This window comes from Syngnathus acus, chromosome 10, assembly GCF_901709675.1.
Source record: "Syngnathus acus chromosome 10, fSynAcu1.2, whole genome shotgun sequence".
Classification (NCBI taxonomy): Eukaryota; Metazoa; Chordata; class Actinopteri; order Syngnathiformes; family Syngnathidae; genus Syngnathus; species Syngnathus acus.
Genome location: NC_051095.1, coordinates 11,881,380 through 11,900,715, shown reverse-complemented (window position 1 = coordinate 11,900,715; position 19,336 = coordinate 11,881,380). Strand labels below are relative to the sequence as shown.

The 19,336-nt window shown below is 39.9% G+C and overlaps 2 protein-coding genes across 2 annotated transcripts; both read right to left on the bottom strand.

Moving 5' to 3' along the window:
- Nucleotides 1-45: 45 nt before the first annotated feature.
- On the bottom strand, nt 46-3,232 carry prelid1a (PRELI domain containing 1a). The gene is made up of 6 exons (XM_037262102.1): nt 3,078-3,232; nt 2,586-2,705; nt 1,996-2,221; nt 1,307-1,420; nt 1,071-1,149; nt 46-537 (listed from the first exon to the last, which is right to left on the bottom strand). The coding sequence occupies exons 2-6, from the start codon at nt 2,675-2,677 to the stop codon at nt 416-418; spliced, it is 633 nt and encodes a 210-aa protein (XP_037117997.1). The 5' UTR covers nt 2,678-2,705; nt 3,078-3,232; the 3' UTR covers nt 46-415.
- A 3,103-nt stretch (nt 3,233-6,335) lies between these two features.
- Nucleotides 6,336-9,448, bottom strand: npy7r (neuropeptide Y receptor Y7). The gene is made up of 2 exons (XM_037262468.1): nt 9,303-9,448; nt 6,336-7,763 (listed from the first exon to the last, which is right to left on the bottom strand). Exon 2 carries the CDS (start codon nt 7,709-7,711, stop codon nt 6,596-6,598), a length of 1,116 nt encoding a protein of 371 aa, XP_037118363.1. The 5' UTR covers nt 7,712-7,763; nt 9,303-9,448; the 3' UTR covers nt 6,336-6,595.
- Between the last annotated feature and the right edge of the window lie 9,888 nt (nt 9,449-19,336).

The following is a 19,336-nucleotide window of genomic DNA, read 5'->3' as shown; positions in this document are numbered from 1 at the left end:
CTGTTAGCTAATGTAATCATTTAAAAAAATTAAACGAGGTAAAAATCGGACTTGATAAAGCTGCATCATACATTTAATTGTGAAATGTTGACCAAAGCAAGCTGTATATTACAAAGCAAGAGTAAATGCAAACATGAATGTGGAGGTTGCATTAAGGTGACAGGAACACTTTTCTGTCACATTAAAGCACTTGTGTGTGTGTGTGCGACCTGATGTGGAGAGGAACATGATCAGGATGACTGATGCAGGTACGGGTGGGCTGGAGGAGGTTACGCTCAGACTTTTACGTGGTTCACCTGCCGCATTGGTGGGTTGCTTCCTCACAGAGGCATCTTATCAACTCCACAAAATGCATCAATGCACTGAGGAGGGTTTAAAGACAAAAGTGTCCCCGAAATCCGAGTTGAAGGAATCATCACACGTATTGTTTCTTATGCGCCTGTGAGGCCAAGTCTTTGGCTTTCTCTTTAGCTGCTAGTGCTGTCTCTCTTGCACGCTCTGTCGCCGCTTCTGCCAAACTCTTTGATGGTGTTTCACCTGCACAACAAACAATTCAGATGAGAATGAACCGTGTCATCAGTTTCAGGGAGTTTTGGTACACAGTGGGAATCAGGTGTGGGGGTGATGGGGGGGAGGGCTTCTCGACTAGTACATGTTAATCACTATTGTATTTTTCTGTTGAGCCTTCTAAAGAGTATTATCGTTTATGTTTCATGAATCTGTTCAATGAGTTTCACTTTTGGAATTGAACTATTGAAATAAATCAACTTCAGTTTACTGAAATACACTAGTAAAAAGGTTGTCAACTTGTATTCAGCAGAGACTATTTTGATCCCCTCTTATCAAACTGTCCCATTTTAGAACACCGTTACACAACTCGTGCTTTGTGCGAATGTTTTCCATGCACTGCTAGATAAAAAGAAGACTGACAAGTCGGCAAACAAAAGTACTTCTGAGAATACATTTTGACTTCAGCAGTACAGCAACTTTACTGCTTTTTTTCCATCTTTCCTCAATGACTAACAATATAGTACCAAAAGTAAGACCAGCCCAATAAATGTGCTTCATACCTTGCATTCTGGCCAGCACGTATTCAAAACCCTTCATGGTCTTAGTAACACTCTTCTTAAACCTGGAAAGGCCGAATTCCTGCATAGAGACAAGCAAATATTTAAGAGCGCGGACAGCTTCATTTTAGCCATTCAAATCTTGGCATACTATGTATATCAGTGCCAAATATTCTGCAAGCGAATATGAGCGATACAACTTGTTCTCTGTGTTAGTTGGTACGGTTTGCTTTACTTACCTGAACAGCTCTCGAGAGCCCATACACATTGGAAGAGATCCAAGCCTCTCTATTTATCTCCGTCCAGCTGCCATTCTCAAGGTTTATTCGATATTCACATCGCTCTTTCACAGACTGGGGACAAAGAGAAAAGAGCATAGGCAAAGTGAGGTCGTTTCCAGTTGGATGTAAACAAGGCTGATGAAGAAAACTGGTCAGAGAGGCTGCACCAAGAGGCTTCCGGTAACTTCACAAACAAATAGTGCCTGACTGATAAGGATTTTTTTGGGATGATTTTGTTATTTGGCAGAGTAAGATTCTGATAACCAATTAATAGGCCAATTAATTAGAAAAATGTAATGAATCAAAAAAAGCTTTTTGAGTCCCTTTGTATTTACACGAACAAAGAGACGAGTTATAAGATTTAACTTTACAAAAGAGAAACATATCAGCAAAAATTAACTTTTTATTAGGGAGGTGAATTTCCAAATGTCGAAGTTGTACTCTATTTTGTCATGTGTCCACATGAAATAAAAGCAACAAAAACAGTAATCAGTTGCTTTTTTTTTTAAAATAAGCAAATTCTTTGCATTTTTGAAAATAACTCATATGAGAGGATGAATCCGCTGGCCGATTAAATCCATAAATATAGTACTGTATACCCAACCGTGACCTTAATTGATAGTGTGCCAATTCTTTGGTTGTCATACCATGAGACGAGCGTGGCTGATGTTCCAGGTCAGCGTGGTCATTGTTCTTTTCTGAGGATCCACAATTGAGTCCTCCACGATATACGCGCAGCTGGCCATGTGTTTTGGAAGATAGCGCTCCATCCAGCGTGGAGAGCGGCTTGTTTTAGTCAGAAGACGTCTGGAAATGAGGCAGTTGCTTGGAGTCACCTCTCGGAAAATGATATCTTCAGTCAGAACGTGGGTACTGAAAGGCAAACAAAAACCACACTGATAGGACTATTTGCATTAAATATTCAAGATAACCAGGAATAAATAAATTACATTTTATTTTTTAATAAAAATAAAGTGTTAGGCGTTTTTAATTTTAATTAAATTCTAATTTTAAATGAGCAAAATTGATGATACTTGATAATTCATGACTAATACATTTTTAAAAGAGAAACAAAAACAAGAGCAAAAACGTTTCTTGAGCACACCATAAGCTTCACAAATACAACATCTTTTAGAGTAATAACTGAAAATGTTTCAAGACAAAAAAATAAATAAAAATACAGCTTTCTGCTATGTAAAATGTGAATTTAAGAAATTGCTCAAGACTTTGACCTCACCTATAGGGGTTTGGATACCGTTGCCAGAAAGCAACGCAAACTTGGTCCCAGGAGCTTTTCAGCAAGCCTGCGCAGCAGAAATACTTGACCATTGTTCCCCCTATTAGGTATGGAAACAACCTGCGGAGACAGAACGTGAAATGAATTGAAAGAAATTAAAAACTGTTCCAGCATCTAAAAGAAATTATGGCTCATTTGAGAATAATTAAATGGCTATACTACACCTCGCCCACTCGCCTTCCCCCCAAAACATTATGACAGCATTTAAGATCAGCGTTAAAACACCTACATAGGAATGTCATCATAGAAAATAATAAGAATAAGATACATTCGCTCTCTCTCTCTCGAACATCGTAGCTGTCATGTGTCACGTACGCACCCTAGCGTTGTTAGCACACGCTAGCCTAGCATACAGAAAATTATGAATGAACTGTTCGAGAACGACGTGCGGTCTCATACCAAGCGTATAATCACAGAAGTATAAGTACTCACCTGTATGGAAAAGATATTCATAGGACAAGTATTTTCATTTTGTTTCTTCTAACTCTCATCAGGTTGTAGTTATCCGTGTGACCAACGCTAAAAAGCCACACGGACGAAATGGAAGGTCACACCGTGACGTCATTTCTGGTCAACGTGAACCTGCGATATCTTCATTAGACCACTTGAGGGTAGCAAAGGATTGCACTATTTTATAGTGATCCAACAACTTTACATTCATCTACTTGGTCATTTACTAACAGGAAGTTAGGCGTTGCAACTTAACAATGGGCAAATTTAGAGTATGTTTTATTTTATGTTCATTTATTTGGATTTAATTGATTAGTGTTTTTTCTGGTAAAATGTTGCGACTGTATTTCATCTGCATGACTTAAATTGCAAGTCATCTGTGAATTTTTATTAAAAAAAAAAAAAAAACTTTAGCCCATGACCAGTCACATTATCAAGAGTTGTTTATTCCCTGGAATTGGTTAATTGAAATGTATCACCCAAAAATAATTATACACTGAACAATTGATTAAAATAACTATTTGTATGACTGCACTAACTAAATCAATATAATAATTATATATTTTATGAAATAGAAAAATCGAATAAACCGTTAACACATTTCACATATTTCATTTTTTCTTTTACACATGCTGTAGGCATGACTTTGCCTAGCTGTCCTTTTTAAAGGGCAAAAGTTTTGCCAATTTAAGGGTTGCAAACTTTACTGGCATTTCATCCATCCATTTTCTAAATGGATTTTCCTCATAGGGGGCACATTCTCACATTTGCCTAAACTTTAGGCCCTAAAGTCTCACAGCTGCTCACTTACCTTCATAAGATCCTCCCATCCACTTAAGCCTGCACTATGCTCTATCATATGAAACGCACGCACTATGGTTGAGCGCACCCTGAAATGAGAGCCTTCCCTGTCAAATCTGGAGGAGCGCGCATTCTCCCAAAGTTGCAGCTTTTCTTTCTGCACCTTAATAGCTGTATAATAAGTTGTGAAGGTGAAACATCATATTGTTTTGAATCGGACAACTCAACTCAAAAACAACTCCACGATATAATAATAAAAATAATTTATAAATATTTTTTAGAATATCAAAGAAAATGCTGCAGTATATTATTGTGGATTGTTGTCACCCTTAAGACTACACCATTTTCCCTCTGAATCTCATTAACTGTTGTGTTTGTAAATGTTTTTAAGTGCTGTGGCTTTGCTTGTGTGTGTGTGTGTGTGGGGGGGGGGGGGGGGGCGTGCCTCGTATAAAATATATAAAGCTGACTTGCCTAGCCTAAATAAAATGTGCGTTACAGAAAATGGATGGACGGATAGTATGGTAATCAGAATTTTTGTGTGTTTGTGCCTACTAAGCTAATAAAATAGCTCTCTGGTTCTTAAATAACAACAAGGATTGTTTAGAGTGAACTGTGCGACACAAATGTGACATAACAGTAAGAATCATGTGGGTGTATAGCCATCCCTACTCAGGCGAGAGGCATTTTATTTACAAGAAAATATAAACACACTTACTTTAAGCCACAATTGTTCTGTTTGTTTTTCAGATGTTTTATTTGCATTGTTCAAAAAGCAGTTTATGGGTGGAGTTGTTAAGCTCAGCAAACAGTCATCTTTTCTGACTGCCTGTTTGAATGGGGGTCATAGGCCCAAGTCCACAAGGTGTTGTCATCATTCTATTTACCGACACACTTCCTTGACACAGCAGAGCTTTATGTTTGACAAGGTGTCACATTTTCAAAGTGCCAGTTTGGCTTTTAGTTGGAAGGTGTGTTGTTGATAAAACACAACCAGCAAAGCACATGCAGTTTAGCAGCTAATAGTCAAAAAAGAATAGAGGTTCTTAATCGAAACCCCTTTTAAGAGCCCTCTGGTACATTCTCTTCGACACCTCGTTGCACTTCGTTCACATGATCCCGTTTTTCACTTTCGTTAAAAGGAACCACGCTGATGCATCTGAGCTGGAGGGCCTTCAGGTCAACCTCATTAATTTCCAAAAGCAGAGATGCAGCAACAACTGTTAGTGGATGTTTTCAAATGGCGCTCAGTTCACGCTAAACGCCACCGCAATAAATTCTGCAAATAAAAAAAAAATTGTCTTTAGAAAAATAAAATTAGCCTTGTAATCACAAGAACACGGCTTCTTCCGAGACAGGAAGTAGGAACGCATTATTCAACAAACGCAGCTGACTTCATAATTAAGTGGACATTATTTACCAACAAGTCATTTGCATTAATAACAAACACGTACAGGTTACACAAATAGTGAACACACGAATGAGCATCATTTGAATACATTGGGTTCACTATGAACATTCACAAATGGAATAATTGCTTTACACAAAGCAAGACACAAATTCACGGCTGGATCGTTGAGGTCAAAAGGCTGACTTTGTACCAGGGATGGGCATAACGACCGAGTCATCAATTAATTGATTGTGAGGAATTCTGACTATTGTTTTGCAATCGTTTATACTGGTCTCTAAATTTTTACAAAATGTTCTTCTTTTTAAATCAGCAATAGACGTAAGAATGTCAAGATTATTTTTTGGGCTGATGTCCGTGTTTTTTTCAGTTTTTTTTTGTAGCACATCAGGTTTTTATAATATAATAACAGAAATAATAACTATAAATAATGTTTAAACAGTGACATTCAAACTAAGGGTTAGATTCAGCTATACGTGGTAAAATTGGTATTGTGCAGGCTTTTACAAGTTAAGCTTAAAAACCAAAAAATGAAACTATCTCAAAAACTGATGCGCTAGAAAAAAAAGTAAAGGCATTGTTGATTCAATAGCAATTAGTTTGTAGTCTTATGAAAAATGTGAGCCACGGCTGGATTTACCATTATGGATCCAAAGATTCCTCCCCCCATCATCTCAGAATGTTTTCTGTGATTTAAAGCAAATACCCGCCCCCCTCATGCAATGGACTATTATCATACACATTTGATTCAGGACAACAAACTATTTTGCCTGCAGTGAGGCAAAATGAAATGGCATTATTATCCAAGTGGAGCGTAGAAGAAGTCAAAGGAAAACAGTTTTTTATCAGGACTACCGAAATGTGCACAACCGACAAGCGTGAGAACTAGACGCTCTTGTCAGTAGCGGCAGCGCCGCTGTCAGGATAGAGCAGAGATGAAGTGGAGAGGAACAAGCAACGGGTTTTACCACAAAGATGTGAGCATTTTGCATTATGTCCACTCGAGGAAATCGGAGAATTTTGTCAGATTTATACTTTAGTTATGATCAACTTTAATATTCACATTTATTTGCAGTGCACTGATGTGGCGGGCTCTCAGAACCCCAAATATGCCCCTGCAGGCGGCTTGATACAATGATGACATGGAAAGAGGAGTTCAGAACATTCACAGAGAGAGATTGATCCTCCAGTCCTATTGAAAAAATATCAAGTAAAGTCGGTGAAATGCCCATGCCTACTTTGTACCGCGAGTGCCGCAAAATTGCAACATGTGGAAATGTCTTCCGGCATCTCACACAGCAGTCGGCGGGTGTCCGCCGTTACGGCCGTTGAGCGTCAGCCGCCTCGTAGAGCGAGTCCTGAAGGAGCCCTCGGGGTGGAAAGAATCCGGCTTATCCTCACAGCGGAAGACCATTAAGAATCCATTCCGGTAGTTTTTATTCATCCAGCCGTAGAGGAGCGGGTTAGCAAAGGTGGAACACATAGCCACAATATGGAACACGGTGTATATCAGTTTATACTCCTTGAACATGAGAACCAGGTCCAGATCGCTGGCCAGCTGAAAGACATGGTAGGGCAGCCAGCAGATGGCAAACACCACCACCACCAGAGCTAACATCTTGGTAGTCTTTTGGCGGCGCGCGATGGCATCATTGCGAGTACACGGGCTGATGTGATTCTTCAGCTTGACCCAGATGCAAATATAAGCATAGCTGATGATTGCTAGAGGGATAATGTACTGTAGGAGCAGCATGGAGAGGCTATAGATGACGCCGTCCCTGCTGGTCCCGTGAGGCCACTTCTCGGAGCATACGGGAAAGTGCAGATTAATGGAGGGGATCTCTTCGTAGCGGTACTCTCTGAAGATGGCCAAGGGTGCCGCCAGGACCGCCGAGATAGTCCAAGTGAAAGCCATGATGAGGAAGCTGGAGTGCCACGTGAGGCGTTGGCCCAGGTAGAAGACGATGCAGCGGTAACGCTCCAAGGCGATGATGGTCAGGGTCAGGATGGACACGTGCACGCTCAAGGCCTGAGCGAAGGGCACCATGTGGCACAGCACGGCACCGAACTTCCACTCATCCAGCAGGGTGTATACCAGCGTGAAGGGAAGGCACAGAGTGTCCACCAGCAAGTCTGCAAGGGCCAAGTTGGCAATGAAGAAGTTGGTGACTGTTCGCATATTCCTGTAGCGGATGATTATGTAGATGACCAGCGCGTTCCCGAGAAGCCCCAGCAGGATGATGAGGGAATAAGCTGTGATGAGGGTGATCTGCACCCAGATGTGTTTGGTTATGTCCGTGTGGAAACCATGATGGTTTAAATCCATGCTTCCGTTGGAAATAATCCACATGTCCGTTTCATCAGGCTCCCATTCTCCTGTGCTGTTGGATGTACCTGGGGGGCTCATTCCTTCTTTAGGTTATGCAAACACCTGAGAGGGAATCAGGCCCGCCTTGCTTCTGGTAAGGACAGAAGACAACAAGGGAAGTCACTGCAAGGATATTTGTTCCTCCATACCAATTACTGTCATTTTTACTGCACTGAAATCTTGCAGCATGACTCAAGACTTCATGTTCAGGACACAATCCAAATCATCAGGGTGTTTATCCTGAACAAACAATGACAATTTTTAGTCCTAATCCCTCAGTGGCCTTCCAGATTCAAACTCCGCAAACTGTAAGTGAACCTAATCCTCGTTGATTTGAATGTGGGTCACCTAAACATCTCTCATGCTGTTTGTTTCCAACTGAATCCCATTGCTGTTTCCCTCACAACGCAAAATGCTCTCAAATGAAACAATCTCAAGCATTCCAATCCAGATATGATGAAGTAAATAAGGTGGATATTTTCTGAATCCCCCACCCCCTAACCCTATTGCATAACCACTTAATCCAACATATACTGTATGTAGTATATAGTTTTCTTTTTCGTTTGAAAAAACTGCATGATAAAACCGCTCATGCCTCTTGCTGCAATTGCATTTAATTTCAGCTGCCTTCACTCCAAATGAAATAAGCTCTTTAGCGCGACATAATCAGGTGAAAATGAGATGTTTTGTATGCACAAACCTGCCACTGTATAGTGTTACCTTTGTTATTTTTTTACACTACTGTCTGCCTTGTTAATGTTTTGACACCAGCCTCGCCAGTTTATAGGCTACAGGAAACAATGATGATGTCAGTCATTCTAATGCACCATTAGATCAGCAATAAAAAAAAAAAGATTTTGGGCATTGAAATAGCATTTATCATTATAAAAATGAACAGCACAAAAAAACAATGTTACTGATTGGTTTACTTTTATGGAGCACTTTATAATTTCTGGTTTGTTTCAGAGAAACATGCAGCTTGGTTGACATTTTGATAAGGCTGTATTACGCAAGGTAAACTGTATCGCTATTTCCATTTGGGTTATCACATGTGCGCTACATTTGCTTGTTTATATTAAAACTCATGATGTAATCGTAAGAGGAAATGTAGCATCCAATAACTTGTGTGTGTCCTCTCTTATGTTTGTATCAAAACGGGCAAGCTGCAGGCGACACGAACACTTTTCCAAACAGCGACAGCGTGTTAACACATCCTTCTCTGATCTGCTCTCATCAACCTTGATGTCCAAACAATGTGCTGATCTGTCCAATGCACCTGCTGGAGCGAAGCCCCTGCATACAGCTATCAGTTATTTCATGTTATTAAAATGCCCCCATATCAGATTCTATGCGTAATTTCTCTCCATCCAAATACGTTTTCAAATACGTCCTTTTACGCATGTTCGACAGGTGCAAATTAATTCACAAATAAAATGCGACAGAAATCTCATCTGGACTTTTTTTTTTTTTTTTAATAAAATATTATTATTTACACCTTCCACAAACAATTGATTTAAGGTTACGCTGACCAAGCAATGCAAAAGAGTTTCTAATGCCGCTTTTACCGGATTGATTCGTGCCACCGGCCGTCAGTCAAAAGTTTAAAAGCACACGAAGTGCGTAGACTCACCTTTCGCTTTATATCGCCTCTCCAAAGCGCGTCTGCATCCGACAGTGGTAAGAAACAAGCCGGAATATGGCAAGCTCCTCCCAAACTGTGAACGCCTGGTGCGCATCTTGGTGCCTCAGCGCTGCGTCCACAAGGCGGGACCGCGACATCAAGTATTGGGCTGGTCGGAACTAAATGTGAATCGTCAAGCATGCGCCATCGAATGGGAAGCAAGTCTGAACAAGACATCTTAAGTATCATGCAGGTCCTTATCATCAAATAGTTAAACCGAATCTATGACGAGAACGTTTGGGGCGTGGACTCATAATCATTTTACAAGTTCTATACAAATATAATAAGAGCAGACTTTATTATAATTTACTTGTTATAAGTGCCTGTGGCCTAATATAGGGTAACTATAGGGGGCACTATTTTTCATCAGTGTGACTGAGGGGCCACACAGCACCAGCACTTCTGAACTGACAAAAACGCTATTGAATGAGGTAAATGCGTGCAAAATATGTGCTCATAATGTTTTAATTTCAAGCCGGGTATAACAGATTAAATATCCAAACTCAACAACAAAGGATTTGAAGCAAAAAAACAAAATAACCTCACACTATTTTTTGCCCAAGTGCAAAAGCTCACTTGCACTCACTTAAAAATGTCATAGACGATGGATGGATGGATGGATGGATGGATGGATGGATGGATGGATGAATGGATGGAGATACTGCATTTGTCCTGCATATTATTCCAAATCCGTTTAAGAATATTAGCCCTACTCACATTGTAGTATAGGTTGGTGCAAGAACCAGTGTAAGCACAACTAAAATATGTTTGCCATTCAGAAGTGACTGATGATGATATTTAAAACTACAGTCGACCCTTGCGTATGTGCTCTTTGCTACCCACTGATTTGTGAATATATTTCCCTTTTCCCCCCAATATATTTTCATATTTTGCTTTTTCCCCATTTTTCTTATGAAATCCCTCGCCCCCTTATTGTTACTACAACAACAACCACTAATTTGTTTTAAGTGCTAAAAACGTGCAAAGACTGAATAGTTACTGTATGTAGTGAACTGCTGAGCTATCAACATTAAACAGCTTCTAAGTTATCCACGTTTAGCTGTGGTTGTACACAAGTCCACTCGGGCTCTCAGTCGTAGTTGACCCGCCCCATCCTGAGCGGCGTCATTCCATTGGTGGCTATGCACCGTAATTGCAAGTAATTGCAAGTACCAACAACCTATTGATCTGCAACCACTACAGAATACACTTTGCTCGCAAACTGCCCTATAAGTGTCATCCCGGAATCTGTACGTGTTTTGTGTTATTTGGGCTACAAGCCTACAATGTCTCTAATGTGTGGACCAACAAGCTGCATACAGAGCGAAACAATATTGAATTTGACGGCCTACGCCACACACGCCAGCTTGCAAGATAGTGAGACTGACCACGTTCCAAGCACGTGGGTCCACACAACAGAGGCACTTAAGCGAAAGTTAACCACTGTATTACATTAGCTAGGCCACAATGAACTCATAGAAGCTAATAACCGATGACGGGCTCGGCCAAAACATCACTGCCTCACTTGATTCTGTGTAATGTGTGAGTCCATGTAACACTTCAGACACTTCAGGGAAAAGTTAGTAACTGTTTATTAAACACAGCCGCATGTTATTCAGCCTGTGCCTCACTCTGATGCATATTTGAGCATATTAACACATTTGAGTGAAAAGTTGGAGTTGAGCGGGACTTGTTTTCAGTGCATTCAGCAATAATAATAATAATAATAATAATAATACATTTTATTTATAAGGTGCCTTTCAAGGCACTCAAGGTCGCTGTACAGACATAAAATAGCATAAGAAATGACCGGAGAGCCGCGGCAACAAGTCCCGCCAGCGTTCACTCACATCCGGTAGACACAATTACAATATATTCAACCTATTGCATATATATATATAGTATATATATATATATATATATTCAACATATTCAGCAGACCCCCAATGTCCAAAAACTGGGCATAGGGCTCTATTTTTCATAATTTTGGAGCCTTATTCTACAATATATACTTGGCAATTTGTTTATTCATTCAAATTTTACAGGCTTGTAAAAGCAGAAGTCAACCCAAAAGAAATCTAGACAATAATTTGTTGTATATTCCTCCATTAGTCTAAACATCTGCGATTGGCTGGCAGCCAGTTCATGGTGTCCCCCGCCTGCTGCCCGATGGGTGCTCGGATAGGCTCCAGCACGCAGGCGACGCCCGTGGGGACAAGCGGTGCGGATAATGCATGGATGGATAGTCTAAAGATGGTTTTCTGATTAATATTGCGTTTATGGAATATGAGTTAAGCAGCAAAATTCACCCGTTTCGATCCATCTCAGGGGGCGGCCATCTTACCACTTGCTGCTGACTGAAAATGACATTACAGTTGCGATTGGTCACAGGTCACAACAAATCACGGCTCAGCTTCGGAAAACTGGTGAGACCCGACACCTGTTAACCATGATGTCATCTTCAGTCGACAGCAAGTGGCAAAATGGCCGCCCGCTGAGATGGATTTCATATTCCACAAACAAAACATTCATCAGAACACTGTCTTTTTACTAGTTGGGCTGCACAGAGCACATTATTACAAAGAAAATTGGGGTGTGAACATCCTCAGCCTTGTTGCGCCAAATTTACAAGACATTTTTAATTTCACAATACCTACACAAGTTGCATAATATCCAACATCAGGTTGGTCCACAATATAGTACATTAGAAAAAATACTCAAGTATGGGACCACTATGCACCATTAAGTATGATTCTGATCCATACTATCTAGTGCTGGCAGGAGGTCAACAACAGCAAGAACGGAGGTAGCTCCATCACTCACAAGTTTGGCTGTACTGCAGCAGTGCAGGATTAGGTTGGTCCTCCTAATCAAGTAGGCGGCAGGCCCTCATATTCAGTTTTCCACACCGTTAAACACTGTCATGAAGATGTACGGGAAAAGGCGTCCTTACCCTAGCTCAAGTGGAACAGCACTCTTTGCTTGCCCCTTTTAATCTGAATCTTTCTTTGCATGACTGCATGTATGTGATCTGGTTCTGTGTGGTGTGCGACACACAGTATACGTTAGAGTGTGAGTTAAATTTCCCCTCAAGGGACGAGGATGACAATAATGAATTAAACTCTAAATTAAACGTTAAATTGATTGATGATGCAGCATCAAGTATCCGACAAGTCCGACGCATGTATGTGAGACTGTTTTCAACCTCGGGTACGAGGCAGGCCAATTAGTTATATGACAGCTCCTCATGATCAAGTTTATGAGACGGTTCCATCACATTTGAGCCAAGTCCTTAGTGTCGAGTAGGAGCCAAGTAGATTGTGTAAGAGACAATTCCTCCTTGAATGAGGAAGGTCCATCAAGCTTGAGGCAGGTTGGTACCAGCAAGTATCGGCACGAGACAGCAATACAGCAATAATGAGGCTGATCAATCAGGCTTCAGATGGGACCATGATATATAATATAGTACCAGGCAAGTCCTTATTATCAAGGGTTCAAAGCTTGAAGATTTTACTTTAGTTTTTTTACAAGATACGACTGATTGTTTTTTTTTCCCTTCAACATTTCTGTCATTTTTTACGTCTGTTTGTACTTGATGGTTGTTGCGCTCCCTTCGTCCACTTAAGACTTATTTGCTCTTATTCGCTTTGGGTATTCATACTGGATATGCGAGACAAATAATCAAGTATGAAATGTCCTCATCAGAATTTATATGAAGTGGTGTATTAAGTGCAGCCATAAGCTCTATAATCAAGTATGAGACACGGCCATGTATGAGGCTCTTGCAGTTCACACCATAAATTACATGTATGAGATCCATCGCATCAAGTGCTGTACGAGCCTGGACTACACTCTCCATCATCCCACAAACCAGCAATTGGAGATTTGCGCAGCGTTGCACATTTGTGATGAGTTTTTCTGCTCATCATTGTACAGGAAATAAATGAAAAGACCAGATCATCTTAAAAGCCATTTATCTTGAAGTTTAATTCCAGGCAGGACAACTAGTTCTGTGCGACTCACAAGCAAAAAACCTTCAGGAACTTTGGAACAACTGTAAACATCTCAAACACTTTACAACAGGTGGCCAGTCCTCATTTCAGTCACATTGACTTCAAACTTTAGACAAAATGATATGTTAATTTATTTCGCTTAAGGTCGGATCCTCATCTGTTATAAATGACGTGTCAATTATTGAGACATTTGTAAGTCATTCATAAGGGCTTTTCCATAGCTGAAAGTTTAGTATGCCGGTCATGCTTTCAACCCTACCCCTGACACAGTTCTCTTAATGGTTACTGAGAGTTGACGCTTGGGCCCAAAGCTTTTACAAACCTTTCGCCATCGACCTTATCTGAAGAGTAAACAATTTGTCACCAGCGAGAGCGTTACACATCATTTGTCCTTTTCACCTCCAGCTACGAAGGAACATTAAATCCAAGTATGTTATTTCCAAAATTTTAAGCAGCCCAAATTTCATGCACCATATAATATTATTTTGATGCCAAGTGGGCCTTTGTAATTGTATTCAATGCCTGGAAATATTACCTGGTTTATGAAGTGAAAATGTTTTGATGAATAGCCTGCCAGCAAAACAGACTTACATACTACATGGAACACTATGCAGAGTTTTAGTTATAGCTCCTGGTGCCAAGTTTCTTTCTGACTATACATCAGACAAAGCTAAAGATCTGGGCGTTACATTAGAGGTAAATTTTATATTTCATCCCAAATTTCAAACAACTAAATGAAGTGTTTTTTACCTTAAGAACATTGCCAGAGTCTGCCCATTTCTCTCTCTCTCTCTCTCTCTCTCTCTCTCTCTCTCTCTCTCTCTCTCTCTCTCTCTCTCTCTGAGAAAGGAAAATGGGATCTCTGATGCATGCTTGTATCCCGAGCCCCATTGATTATTACTGCAAAACTCAACTCTCCAGCTTTCCTAGAAAATATAATTATAATTTAAAATTTGTGCGGAATTTATCACTCAGTATCCAAAGCCAGAACGCTTACGACGAAGCAGCCCTAATCTTTGGAACAGATTCATCCTAACTTGTGTTAAGCTTATACTTACTTATACTTATACTCAGATATGATGTTCGTTACATTAGCACTTTGTGCTACTTTTTTAGTTTGAAGGGTCAAAAATAAACAAAATTGGATAAGGGGCAACGAAGAAAACACAAATTGCCTGAATGGTTTTTGTAATACAATATTCTCCCTTTAGAGGCAATATTCAGTCCAAATTATTAATATATTTATCATACATTTTAATTTGACTTGATCTCAACTAAGTATTGAGGTCATCGCCAAAATGTTACTAGGGATATCTCAAAGGTAAAATACCTGCCTCCGGGACGACATTTGTTTTGCTGGCAAAATGAAAGGGCACTGTGCCATGGGCTAACCAATAATTACTTTTCGGAAAACAATCGTAATCCTTTCGAGCTTGGCCTTCAAACAAACACAATAAACAACCCAAGTTACCGTGCATAAATGTGATGTCACATAAGACCAGTCTAAAGTGATGAGATGAGTTTCCACAGTTGGCCCATGAAGGAAAGCGTGACTGACTAAGTGGAAATGCAAGCTGTGGTTCAGTGGAAAGATGCATGCAGACTGATGTAATATTCTCATTCTTTCAAAATCATTTGCTTTTTGGCTGCCCAAAACATGACTAACTTGCTACAAAGAGGTCACCACCCAAATGTGAATCCATTTTTAGCCGTGTGAGTAAGAACCACTGACTTTTTAAGCTGTGTCACTGTTTGTACTGTACATCAAGAGACGGACATACTTAAAAGCCATCGCAGTTAAATCCCATAGCTACCGAAAATAGTTCTGCATAAATACATGTATTGCTATTTTTAGTCCCGGCACTAGGCAGACACATATGGGAGACTGTTTCAAAATTTTCATAGTGCTCTTTTGTTTACGGTCACAAACATGAGGCTACTTTAACATTTTAAGATTAAAATATGGGGAAAAACAAAACCAAAGAATTGAGGGAAACAATGATGCATTTTATGCCTGAAGGCATTTAATAGCCATTGAGAGCAGCATGATTGAGGAATGACTGTTTGATGGGTCATTTTGATATTCACATCGCTGACCCGCTTTTATTAGTACGGATTTTATTAAACGGATGAAACAAAATGAAATGAAACCCATGAGCAAACATTCTCAGCATGCATACAAGGAAAGGAAGTCATTTAACCCCAGTGCTTTTTATGAGTCCTAAAATCTGTAGATCGTTAACGAATGATAATTCAGAGAAGGCAATGCCACCGATTAAAGTTGGACATAAAAAAAGAAGACTTTGACCGGCTTGAGAGCCATTTCACCAACTGAAATCACGTCTTGAGAGTTTAATAGCGGAATGCCAGATCACCGAGAGCATTGAGCTGTTGCCTTTTTCTTCGCAGACTGATCACTCCAGGTGATCTTTGTGTCGTGCAAGTGGTATTTGATGATACATTAATGATTGCCTCAGCAACATGAGCTGGCCTAATATTGATTGGGGCACCCTGGCTCTCCACCTCAATTTATTCTTTCAATTATAAGAGCCATGCTGACCTCTCTCTCTGTGTACTGAGTCTATGTGCAGTCAAAGCTGACAGATATCCTGGCTTGACCTGTCTGCAAACTTTGTGATCTATGTCATTCTTCTGAGTTATGCTTTTAAAGAGTGCTGGTGCAGAACAATCCACTCTACAAAGATGATTTTAAATCTTTTTGCTGCCTCTTACTTTACACCACGGCCGTTAGAAAATCGGTGTAAAGCCAAAGCGAGAGCACGGATGCTGCATACGTATATACTTAACATCCAATCTAATCTTGCTTTCTCACTGTCCGGGGCTTGGTAAAACTGATTGGAGTGCGCTACGGTAATCTCCTGTGACGTCTTTTCGTCACACAGCCGCAAAACCCGACACAAGCGCAGCTTGGCTAGTTCTGTGATTCTCTCTCCGTTTCTGTGTGAAGTGTAGGCCTTGTGGATAATGACTGAGGAAATGGAAATGTAGAAATGTCAATCAGGCTTCTTATGCAACTGTCAATGCGGGGGTGGGGGGTGTTTGACCTCAGTGCAGCCTCGACTTCCAAGACAGATGAGGGCCGTTAGTTCTTTACTCATTACAAAGAATTGATTAAAGGGACCGACTGTGTGTGAAGTTTTCTAATTGGATGCTGGGTAAACAATTGCGTGGGATGCTTTGATTCCATTCCCCCACTGTTTTTCCTTTCATTCTAAGGCTGGGCCGATAAAAAGCAAGCCATCTTTCAGACTATATCAATGCTGTCTTTTAATTTGTCATTGGCCAAGACCTTCAGTAATTGGTCGAGAACAAAACGATCAATGGAAAGGCTGGATTGAATTCCGAATCATAGTCGGACCAAATTTCATCCAACCTCTGTGAATTGCCTCAAGATTACGGAATGCGGTTGTATGATTTCTATTTGCGTGTACATGTTTTAACGAGAAGCAAAATGGTCTCTTGAGGGGTCTCCATCTGGACTTGAAAGAATCAGGCCATCCAGTCAGCTTAGATGATGCTGCCAGTAGAATATTCTCCATAGCACAGGTGTACCACATTAGCGCGGTGTGAAGCTGTCAGTGGTGCATCAGACAACTCAGGTGTTGACTGGAAATCTCCAAACAACGTCTGGAAGTGCTCCTCCTGTTTCTCCTTCTTTCTCCATATCCTGGAGGAGTGACTGACTTTACATACACTGCGATGATGATGAGCTCCTCTTATTGATTAAAGCAGTGACTCCAAGTCAGTAAAAAGCTGCAAATGTCTGCTATTATTAAATGTATTGCTTGAAAGAAAATCTCCTAGAAAATTCATTATTGTTTTTATCGTTTTTATCCTCAGTGATTTGCAAGGGTAAATTTCGCAAGTAAAAGTCAATAAAGCCCTCATGCTGTTTGCATTGTTATAGTTGCCCTCAAAAGACTCCCGTGAGAATTGCTGGTCTTACAATGAATCACAATGACTTTTCTAATAACTTTTATGTTTGCGCAGTGGCAAAATACATACTGTTGAAGAAATAATCTCATTATCCTTACATGCAGTAGCATAGTCATCATTTCAGAAATGGGGCATAGGGACATTTGTTCTGGAGTAAGTCAACTTTTATGAGCAAAAGATCATTCAACTGCTCCTCACCATAGTGGCCAAAGACCTAAATAACCAAACTGTCAAACTCTGGCTGAAGAAAAACACAATTATAATAAAACACAAGTAGTCCGATAATTAAATGTCCAATGAAGAGACTCAACATATAAATTCAGCAAAACTGGGCTCTTGTCCTTGTGTTGTAGTTCAAGCAAAACACATTCATGGACATCAGCTTGGACACAGCATAGAATAGGATAGACGTGTACTTTGTTATTTGGATTTTACAACACAACTGGCAGACTGCAAGTCCTAATCCAAATATTTTCTTCCCTTCACTTTCAACAAAAAGTGCTTTTAAATCAAAGCATAACCTAAAAAAATGTAACACCACTTCCAGACAATTGTTATATACTGTACTCCCAAGTCTTTTAAACAAAATATTGTTTCTATAACAATTAAATAATAGTGTTTTACAGACTTTATACTACTAGTAAGGAGTTAAAGTCAATGCCGTGTGTGATTGTTATTGATGACCACTGTTACATTGAAATGAACATAATTACATACAGCGAGAATGCACGCACGTATTATGATGTGGAATAAAGTGACTATGTTTATCAAGTAGATCAATACAGGAGATTAGATGCACGCATACACACGCACACGCACGCACGTACGCGCGCGCGCACACACGCACGCACGCACGCGGGCAGGCAAATGCATTTTTCCAACAATTCTCTGTCTGTGTCTCAGATTCCGCTTGGATGTCATTCCAAGCCTCATCACTCTCAGAATCTTCATTGTTGTTCTTGCTCTAGCTGTGTCCTCTTTCTGAAAACCAACACTCTCTCTGGCGCTCTCGACTTGCTTCTGTTCAGCGGCATTATCTTGCTGTCTCTGGTGTATGGCGTTATTTTTTTCCCATTTTTATTTTGAACTATGTAAAAATAAAAATAAACTAAAAAAAACAATGGAGCAGTAAAGCTAACACGGATGAACCTTTCAGTATGCTGGTTTATACATGACAGACTACTGTTGCAGGCATGTTGTGGTGAGGTTATTTAATGTTAGCTCGGGGGCCTCATTGAACCATGCACTTAATAACCACATGTATGACCAGGATACAATTTTAACTATAAATAAATAATTCCTGCATATGTGCAAAATACACACTCTTAATACAATTCATTTTTTTACAATGCATTCCGCACGACATGAATGAATACATAACTTAACTCAACAACAAAGGGTTTAAAGACAAAATAACGACTGTGATTTTTTTTCCCAGAGTAAAGGGCTCTGTTACCTAAAAATTATCATTCAGTAATCATACATTCAAAACTGCTAAACGGCAAGCCAGCATTAAGTGTAAGAATTCAGTTTGTGCATTTTTTCAACTCAACTTTTTTTTTTTGGTACTTGTTAAGCACTATGTTTGTCCAACATTTCCTTCCATGGCTTAGAAAATTGAAAAATACTACTCATGTTGTAGTGTCGTGTAGTATAAGAACCGGTATAAATACTGCCGTCTAACGGTGACCAATAGTATCACAACCTAAAACTACAGTCGCCCTCTGCAAACTCGCGGTCCCTGCATGCAGATTCACATATCCACTGATTTTTGTCTCTGTTGTGTGATGTAGTTCTGTGTGTGTATGTGTGAAACACAAATGGGCATGGTAAACATTTGAAAAAAAAACCTTGGTATTAAATTAATTACAATTTTATTTGATTCAATTATTTTGGACTACAATAACAAAAAATTGACAAATGATGATTATCTGGCGTATTTTTTTAAATGCGTTCTTTAATATGAAAAGGTGGAATATGCATTTTGTTTTTTGTGTCTTCCCTACTTGAATT

Coding starts and splice junctions, on each gene's coding strand:
- prelid1a (XM_037262102.1), bottom strand. CDS start 2,677: ATGGTCAAGTATTTCTGCTGCGCAGGCTTGCTGAAAAGCTCCTGGGAC. Junction 1,421..1,995: donor TCAGCCACGCTCGTCTCATG/GTATGACAACCA, acceptor CTTTGTCCCCAG/TCTGTGAAAGAGCGATGTGA. Junction 538..1,070: donor CGTGCTGGCCAGAATGCAAG/GTATGAAGCACA, acceptor TTTGTTGTGCAG/GTGAAACACCATCAAAGAGT.
- npy7r (XM_037262468.1), bottom strand. CDS start 7,711: ATGAGCCCCCCAGGTACATCCAACAGCACAGGAGAATGGGAGCCTGAT.